This window comes from Strongylocentrotus purpuratus, unplaced genomic scaffold (genome assembly GCF_000002235.5).
Source record: "Strongylocentrotus purpuratus isolate Spur 01 unplaced genomic scaffold, Spur_5.0 spur5_scaffold_8, whole genome shotgun sequence".
Lineage (NCBI taxonomy): Eukaryota > Metazoa > Echinodermata > Echinoidea > Camarodonta > Strongylocentrotidae > Strongylocentrotus > Strongylocentrotus purpuratus.
In genome coordinates, this window is record NW_022145614.1 from 25,882,682 (window position 1) to 25,892,847 (window position 10,166).

Here is a 10,166-nt window from a genome sequence, read left to right on the forward strand (position 1 = left end):
TATTTAAGTACATATTTTTCACCAAATATGTTTTCTAACTTTTCAGCTTTGATTCTCTCATGGAGGCTTAGTTATTGAATTAAAAAGTCCTTCCAAATAAAGCTTGGTGCATGATACATGTACATCTTCGCTTGGTACGTCACATTTTCAATTTATTTTCTTTATTTAAAAAAAAATGAATTACTTGTTGAGTGCCAGTGTTTAGTGCCGCAAGGATCAATTCTCGGACCGTTATTATTTACAATTAATATTGATGATTTTCCCCGATAATCAGATAAATTTGTCCTGTTATCCTTTTCGCAGATGACTCAAACCTTTCTTTACAGCAACAGAGACCCCCAATGTAGCGCTTTTGATGTTAAATAATGAATTAAGAAAGTGACTAATTGGATTAAAGCGAACACACTCTCATTGAACTAAGACAAAACTAATAACACGTTTTCAGGAACTCCATTATCGTTCTTTCAGGTGATAAAATCTTTGACTCTGTCAAATTAGCAGAAGTCTCCTTTACAAGGGTTTTAGGTCCCATAATTGATGTCCTGGACAATCCATACCGATAATGTGATGAGAACAATCTCGATAACGTTGGTGTCATTAAAAAAACGAAATATATTTTCCATCAAATATATTTGAAATGCCTTACTCATTACTTGTATTATCTTATTTAAACTATGGAATTATTGCCTGGGGGAACGACTCCAAAACTCAAATGAACAGAATGTTATTACTACAAAAGAAAAGCACTCCGAATTATTACCAAAATTGGATACTTTGCTCTTTCTGATAAACTTTGTTTTAAAGCGAATGTTATGAAAATGTCTGACTTAATTTAATTAATTTGATTGATTTTTATTTCTCATGCAAAACATAATACAAAAATTATTATATCACAACAAATATGTAATGAAACGATAAATATAGTGGAAATAGCACGAAAAAATAGGAACTAACTTAAAGCAGAGCTTGTTGAAATGTTTCACCTAGGTCAGTTTATTTATCAGCTAAATTTAAACGAACTACCTGAAATATTCAATATTATGTTTTCAAAAAACCATCAACACCAAAATTATCCCACGCGACAGTCTCATTCATTTGTTTTTCTCTATATCCTCAAGCGAGGTTTTATTTCCATAATTTCAATACATATTTACACTAATTACTCAATGATTCAGTGAAACATAACATAGGCTAAAAATTTAACTATATTCAACAATTCTTCCAGCTTGGTATTATTTTCTTTGCTAACACATTCATTTCATAAAAATAATCTAAGCAACGACTTGAGTAAAAAAAAAAAAAAAAAAAAAAAAAAAAAAAAAAAAAAAAAAAAAATATGTGGGTAATAAACAGAACCATTAACAATCTTCTTAAGGTAATATTTATAGATTGCTTGTTGCGCATAATTTGAAATAATATTTAGGAGAGAATATCTCTTGTTTCCAATGTACCTACCTACAACTATTATCTTTTGGTTTATTTGTATTTCTTTTAGGAATAGGTTAAATATGAAATTACACATTATTTTCCAAAACATTATAACATTAAGTGAAAAGTTGAGTCAACTTGTGTACTAGAGTTGCATTAATTGTTATTCACAATTTGCCATTTATATAAGTTTTCTTTCGAGGCAATAAACCTATAAATCATCTTGAAGTAAAATTGTTTAACTTTATTATCATGAATTTGCTTTAATTCAAATGAAAATACATCCTTCCAAACAAAGTCATTGTCCAAATCTAAAAAGGAATTCCAAAAATAAATGACATTTGGTTCTCTTGACTTTTTACGTATTAACAAACGATAGTAAATTGTCACTTTCATAACAAAAACATTCACTTTATCCCCTGTTTTTATTTCTGTAAAATTCGAAAAATCACATTCGTGTTCAAGATTCATTCATCTTGCCATTCTTAAAGGTAATGCTACTATTTTTCCAAATAATTCTTATTTTAAACAGATCAATGAATTTTAGTTCTGACCAAGTACAAAAAAGATCTACATAAAATTCTGGCAAATTATGTTTAGAGCATAATAAATTCATTTCTTTTATGTTACAATTGAAATGTAAACAAAGTGGCAAACCCCCTATTTTATCGGCCCAGTATTTAAACATATTTTTCCAATTAGAGCCATTATCATTACAAAAACGAGATATCCATGCCAAACGAAGTGAAGATATTTTACCAGCAATATCAATCATATTCAATCCACCATTTTCAATATTACTTATAATCACATCACGTTTACTTTTATCTCTTTTGGAATTCCATAAGAAACAAAATAACAGTCTCATTCATATCATTTACCGAGAATGAGAACAGCGTGGGTATTAATTTCTTCCTCTATACTGGGCCCAATTTAAAAATTCACTCGAGCAAACCTTGGCAAATGATCCCACTTTGTGCTCATTTAAACGGTTTTAAATGAATAAAAGGTGTCATTACATGTGCGTAGCTTCTTCACTATTGTGTTGTAGTCTACAATAAAGCAAAGAACTCATAGTTTATTCGTGAATGCAGGCCTTGACAACCCTCAAATGCATTTAGCTGTGTATCTTATATTAGAAACCATGCACGTACTTTAAACAGGTTTCTCCCTTTGTAAATTTCAATAGGCTTCTCGTAACAACTGTGTACTGTGTACTGTGTACTACCCTTTTGTTCAAATATACTTGCTTGAACTCTTATGAACTAAGGATGCTGCACCCTCTTCCCCTCTTTCTCTCTCTCTCTCTCTTTCTTTCTCTTACCCCTCCTTCTTCCTGTTCTTTAATTTTTCTCCTTCTTCTTCCTTGTAAATCCTATTCCCTTCCTTTTCTCCTCGAGCTTGATTTTGTTCTCCTAAAAGGGTATAGCTTCATAAGCTCTGTTTCTTTTAAAGGTTCCTCCACTTTTTCTTCAATTCCCTTCCTTTTCCCGTCTCGCTCGTTCTCTCTTCTTTTTTCTCTCTCTCTCTCTCTCCCTCCTCCTTCCCGTTCCTCCACCTTTTTTCCTTCTCCTTCTTCCTCGTCTATCCTATTCTCTTCCCTTTTCGCTCTGTTTCCTTGCACCAAACTCATTTCCCCCCCCCCTTTTTTCATTCTTGGATACGAGCTTGATTTTTTTCTCTTAAAAGGGTATAGCTTCATAAGCTCTGCTTCTTTTAAAGGTTCCTCCACTTTTTCTTCAATTGTGAAGAAATTAAGAATGATTTTATTTTCTACAATATTATTCTTTGATAAAAAAGAAGTATGTTTCAATAATGGAAATAAAGTTAGTTTTTAAAATCAATGAATATCTACTTTAAGTAGTAAATGAATATTTGCTTTTCACTTTTAAACAAAGTTTCTTAATTCATTTACATTAATATTATGAAAACGTACATAGAGAGTAATATTTGGGGACTGCTATTAGGAATTTGTGACGCCATAGCTTGATGCATGTTCATGTTTGTGTGTACAGTGACTGTACACTCAACCAATGATCTGTAATCGTCCATGACCTAGCATCGTGTATCCATCCATAAATGAACCTGCATTTAATCAGCAGATGTATTAGATAATTTTATTGTATTAACGGAAAACCAACGCTCCTTCTCTCCCCTTTCCTTTTCTTCTCTGCAAGTCACTCTTCTGCTTTTTAATTTAATTTTATTGTTGTATCTAAGTTGAGGGCTGCAGGCACGTCAAGCTTATACTTTTCTTATTCTGTAGCCCTCCTGCATCTAATTTTTTTCAATTATGCATTCAATATATTTGTTTAATTTCGTAATTATCTGTATAAAATTATGTACACTTGAAATTTTGTATCAAACCATATATGTTCATGAAGATGGATGTTTAAAAAGAAAGAAAAAAAGATGCAAAAACCAATAAATCAAATCAAATCAAATCAAAGTATTTGATATATTTTTGTCAGAGTATTTTCGAATTCCCTCTATTTCATATCTAACTAGACAGCAATTCAAATAAAATGCTGGTATTCCTTTTGTTAAAATCATTTTATATTTCATATTTTTCTTAAAGGTTTATACTCTGACTGAGGAAGGCAGCTCTCAAATTACATTAATGATTTTAAAATCCTATAATCTAACCTGTCATAGATATCACAGAAACTATATAATAACACAATTCAAAGACTCATGCATACACAGAGAACACATGAACAGGAAACAAAATATTAAGCCTTCATATTCATGACTCCCGTCTCTTCTATCTACCCCTCCCCTTTTCTTTGATCTCTTTTAATCACTTTGATTCGTTTCAAATTAAAAGGTCATTAAAAGCATCAATGTTATTGAATGATTACACGTAATTTATTTACATTTTTGTTCATTCATTCACCAATTAATAATTTCCATTAAAGTAATATTCATACACCATCAATATAATCAATGCGCATATTTCAAAATAGCTATATGCAAACAGAACTGGGTTTCCATGATTGTTAATATCCCGATATAACAAACAAAATGTTCACGATTAACCCAGGAAAACAGAGAAAGGGAAAAGCTATAAAATATAAAAGGATTTAAAACAATCCTCTTCACATCAGGTGAAATATTAGCAATAAGAACTGTATAGTTCATTCTTTTCTGTGATCGACATCCTTCCTCAGAACAGATAAGCAAAAAAACTAATAATTATTCAATTTCACTTCAATTTTGATACACTGTACATTCTCACTCATTTCCGGGATCAGCAGGAGTTGGAGATGTTCACTAACATATATACACTGTTGGTCATAATGGTGGAATATTTATTTTTACCCCAGTTTAGGGAAGGATTTTTAAAAATTATTTATTTCCAATAGATCTAGATAATGGCATACATTCTCAGATTTTATTGAATATTAATTTGCGAGTGTTTGTTTTGCGTGACTGCTAAATCATATGTGTGCTATTATGCTAATCAGCTAGGGAACCTACGTTCTTAAATCATAATTGACAGTAATGAGGATTAATGCCTCACAAAAGGGCACTAATAAAGCTGATCGACACGATTTTTATCCTGGGGTCTCACAGTAACAAGGCCATTGCTTAGCCCCTGAATCATGACTGTACGCAGTGTTTGCTAGGGTACGCGGCCCCTTCCACAAATCCCCCAAAACGAAGAAAATGCAATAAATTGTCAAAAATTCATTGCATTCCCCCCCCCCCCCCGGCCCCCAACAGGAAAAATTCCTCTGTAGGGCCATGCATTATGGTTCAAGGCATGGCCGGGGGAAAATGCAATGAATTTTTGACAATTTATTGCATTTTCTTCGTTTTGGGGGATTTGTGGAAGGGGCCGCGTACCCTAGCAAACACTGCGTACAGTCATGATTCAGGGGCTAAGCAATGGCCTCAATACTGTGAGGCCCCATGAAAAAAATCGTGTCGATCAGCTATATATTAGTGCCCTTTTGTGAGGCATTAATCCTCTTTACTGTCAATTATGACTTAAGGACGTAGGTCTCTTAGCTGATTTGCATAGTTGCACACATATGATTAAGCAGTCACGCAAAACAAACACTCGCAAATTAATATTCAATAAAATCTGAGAATGTATGTCGTTATCTAGATCTATTAGAAATAAATAAGTTTTTTAAATCCTACCCTAAACTGGGGTAAAAATAAATATTCCACCATTATGACCAACAGTGTATATATATGGAGGAGGAGCAAGGGGCAAGTCGCCCATCCTGACAGGTTTCCACCCAGGAAAAAGCCTGGTAGCAAGCAGGTAATGAATCACTGTTAGCAAAGAAACGCATGAAGTGTACGCATGATATTCCTCTACAGATTAACTCTTTCTTCCTCAATTAAGTAATTTGGGGGTGATACCCCTCCCCTCCCCAGATGGAAATGTTTTGCCCCTCCTTAGATCAAGGTTAGGAAAATATAAAATTGTGTACTAATTATTGACGACATAGTACAGTATCGCCAATATTTATATAATATAAGTTCTTGACTTAGTGTTACATGTTAACGTTACAACTTTATCTAGATACACTGTAAAGGATACAGATACAATTTTTACATATTGATTTTTGTACCTGCTATTTCTTTTAGAAATCTATTCATGAAGCTAAAGATAATAATCTTTCCCTGATGACGCAAAAGCTTAATAATTTATGAAAATCTTAAATCTAAATAAATTAACTAACTTACCTTTGGAATATCCATTATTCTCCTGGCCGACGTGATCAAAAGATGGTGTACAAACGTTTGAATCGGAATTATTAGGCCGATGTGATCAGAAGTTCATCTCGAGTCTACAAGTCTTTATGCGATGTCTACTGGCCCAATCCCATGAAAAGCATGATATCTCGAGTTTAATCTCTTACTGCCAGACACGTACTCCGATGGAATATCACATTGCTCTACTTTTCAGCTTCCGAAAAAAAAAATATCACAGCTCTATTTCAGAACACATCACACATTCACATGTCTCATTCAATTCATCTACTTTGGTGCAGTCTAAACGAAATAAATAGTCTCCTGTGAAATGTTTAGTTCAAGAGAATAACATCCTCGGACACAAAGTCAAGTACGCACGCATCGTCTACAAATTGACTCATGGGACTGATTCCAATTGTGCCAATGACATCCAATCGATCACTCGTCTCGCCGTCTGGGTTTCCCCAACATTGAAATTTTTCTGGCATACTGCCAACAAAAAAGGGGAATTTTTTCAAGCAATAAAGGGAACAGGAATTTTATCCTTCCTTTGTGAATATTCACTTTTTATATTAAAAAAAAGATAGTATCCAACATTAGGTTAAGTGGAAATGAGTGAATTGAGCCTAGATAAATATTGGAAACCTAGACTGAAAGCACACACCAAAATATTCAAAATAAACTGACCATGCTGATTATAATAATAATAATAATAATAATAAATTTTACTTATAGAGCGCTTTTCATATGAGATTTATCGTTTTGAGCATCATAAAGGGGATTGAGCCCCTTTTGTTTTTCTTTGTTTTTCCAGCTTTCCATGACCCTGTAGGATGCAAGTTGATAAAAGAATAATTCAATTGTTTATTCAGTTTTTCCATATCAAAAATTGCATTCATACCGGAACCAACCGCAACACCCCAGAGCAGGCACGTAGCCAGAGTTTGATGTTTTTTTGTTTTTTTTTTGGGGGGGGGGCACATACATGATACATGTAATCGATCGAGGTAAACAAAAAGGGTCAAAAAAAGTTCAACCGATCTTGGAATTTGTTTGGGGGCACGTGCCCCCCCCCCCCCTGTGGCTACGTGCCTGCCCCAGAGGGCGATCAGAAACCTATCCCTCGTAAAATATTCACCTTTATTATTGCATTAGAACAATCCACCTGGAATACACGCAATTAAGGTCCATGGAGCAACAACGGCGTCTGCTTGGGATCATTTAAAGGAATGTCCTAATTAGTAGACAACAACAGGGGCGTAAATCCGTACCGAGGAGTGGGGGGGGGGGGGATGGTCGGCGATAGCCATCACATACTAGCACGAGCGCACGCCCACACTAATTTACGCAATCGCGCGCGATCGCGCACGCACAAACACACAACACACACACACGCACACACACGCACGCACACACACACACACGCACACAACAAACACACACATACCCAAACACATGTACATAAATTTATACATGCATACATACATGCACGCACATGCCAAATTTGACAACCATAAAGTAAAAGAATTGGACATATATTTCGAAATACTGGCAAGCTGCAAACCGTAGTGTTTTATGAACTCCGAAATAAGACGACACACTTTCAAGTAGTAACATAAAGATTGAGTATTTCGTCAGGAAGATGTGAACTCTTTATTTTGAGTCCCATCACTTAGAAAATGACGTATAATGGTAAGGGGCGTCGCTAGACCTTTTTTAGTGGGGGGGGGGGGTGTAGAGGCCAACGATTACCGACAAAACTAGCCCCCAATTACCGACAAAATTAAATGTCCCAATATTTACAAATTTAACCCTATATACCCGGGGCTGAAGGCTAAATTGTTTTTCCTACGGACTATCTATAGTACTTGCGTATGCGCAAATGATCATTTTCCTCGACGACATAAATATACGAATTATTTCGTCAACTTAGTCAGCATCATAGCTATATATTTTAATGCAGGCGCGGAGCTAGGATCTCATTTTAGGGAGGGGCGGTAGTGAGCAGGCGAATCACTCAAAGAGTGCGCAAAGCGCGCTCATTAGGGGGTGTGGTTGATAGGCCTACCGCGCGAAGCGCGGAAGCTTAGACGTTTCCTTTAATTATTAGGAAAAGAAGACGATTTATTTTGCCGTTCTCGACTGTTAACCCTTGTCTGTATGAATTCCCCCGCCCCTCCCGCGCAAAGCGCGAAAGCTTTGGCGTTTCATTAAATTATTATAAAAAGAAGACGATTTGCTGTACTGTTCTTGACTGTAAATCCTTGTCTGAATTCAGTTCCCCCCGACCCCCCCCCCCCCTCTCCCGCGCGGAAGTTTTGGCGTTTCATTAAATTATTAGAGAAAGTAGACAATTCGTTGAACCGTGCTCGACTCTTAATCCTTGTATGAATTCAGTTTCTCCCTCTCTTTCCCGCCCATAGCGCGGAAGCTTTGACATTTCATTAAATTATTAGAGAAAGTAGACGCTTTGTTAAGCCGTGCTCGACTCTTAGTCTATGTCTGAATTCGGTTTACCCCACCCCCCCCCCGCGCAAAGCTTCATTAGTTTCATTAAATTATTAGAGAAAGCAGACGATTCGTTGCACCGTTTTCGACTCTTATTAAGCCCTATTTATCTGAATTCAGTTTCCCCCTCTCGCGCGAAGCGCGGAAGCTTTGACGTTTCCTTAAATTATTAGAGAAAGCAGACGATTCGATGTACCGTTTTCGACTCTTAATAAGCCCTATTTATCTGAATTCAGTTTCACCCTCTCGCGCGAAGCGCGGAAGCTTCGACATTTCATTAAATTATTAGAGAAAGTAGACGATTTGTTAAACCGTGTTCGACTCTTAATCTTTGTTTGAATTCGGTTTACACCTCCCGCGCAAAGCGCGGAAGTTTTGACGTTTCATTAAATTATTAGAGAAAGCAGACGATTGGGTGTACTGTTCTCGACTCATAATTCTCGTCTGAATTCAGTTTCCCCTTCCCGCGCGAAGCGCGAAAAGCTTAGACGTTTGATTTAATTATTATAGAAAGAAGACAAGAAGGCGAACTTTAGACCGTTCCTAATTCGGTAACCTGCAACGGCGCTTTATACTGACCGTTCGACCACACACGGCGCAATCAAGATCAGTGCAGTCGTCACGGTAACCTAAGTAATGGCCCCCTACCTCCCTAGATCGCGCGGGCGGGAAAATGGTTCTGCATTGCTAGCGCGAGAGAGCGGAGCATGCATGCGGTGCAATATGCAGAAGACTGCGTGGCCGGCCGGCCGGGGCGCGGCCCAATGCATTTTGTGTATATAGTGGGATTCTTATTATTCTGAAGTTGATGAAGTGCTTGTTCGCTCACGTCGCGCAACTATTCTTAATGATAGTGACATATACTGTATACGTGTAGGCTATACAGTTATACATACATGAAAAAATAACTCATTTCTCATGCATTATGCTAAAATTGAAACAATCACATTTTTTCTTCTTCTTCTTCTTCCTTTTTTCCTCTCTTTTTGTTGTAATATCAGGGGGGATGTTTGTACAGGCCATCCCCCCTACTTCAAGCCAGGGAGGGATGCAGCCCTCCCCCCAGTATTTAAGATTCAGCCAATTTGATTACAACTTTCAAAACGTCATAACTTTTTCATTTTTTATTCCGATTTCATTCAAACTTTCTTTCTTTCCTGCTTTCTTCTACATTGTTGTCCAGGGGCGTAAATCCCGGGGGGGGTGGGGTGTAGAGCCGGATAACTTTCCCTTTCGTTTTAACACACAAAATGACTGAAATGCCATTTCTTTTTCAAAATATATGACTCAGCAGGTCTTATTTTTTTTGAGGACCTTAAATAATATGCTATCTATAATATATTTTGAGAAGTGAGACGGCAACGAGAGAAAACAAAAATGGTATTTGGGGGCACGACGACCGGGAGAGATGATCATAACTACTTGGAAGATATATATGTGCCTTGGACTCTGTTTTTTACTGCTGCTGAACGGGGGAAGAGTGCACGGTACACGTGTATGTGGACAGCAGTTTGTGT

General features: G+C 36.3%; 1 protein-coding gene across 1 annotated transcript in view; it reads right to left on the reverse strand.

Moving 5' to 3' along the window:
- The window catches only part of LOC578665 (deoxynucleoside triphosphate triphosphohydrolase SAMHD1), a 37,393-nt gene extending 30,887 nt beyond the window's left edge, over nucleotides 1-6,506 (reverse strand). The window contains exon 1 of the mRNA XM_030976119.1: nucleotides 6,133-6,506. Coding sequence (XP_030831979.1) covers nucleotides 6,133-6,147 — 15 coding nt within the window. The 5' untranslated portion in view covers nucleotides 6,148-6,506. The remainder of the gene's footprint in view (nucleotides 1-6,132) is intronic.
- Nucleotides 6,507-10,166: the final 3,660 nt, after the last annotated feature.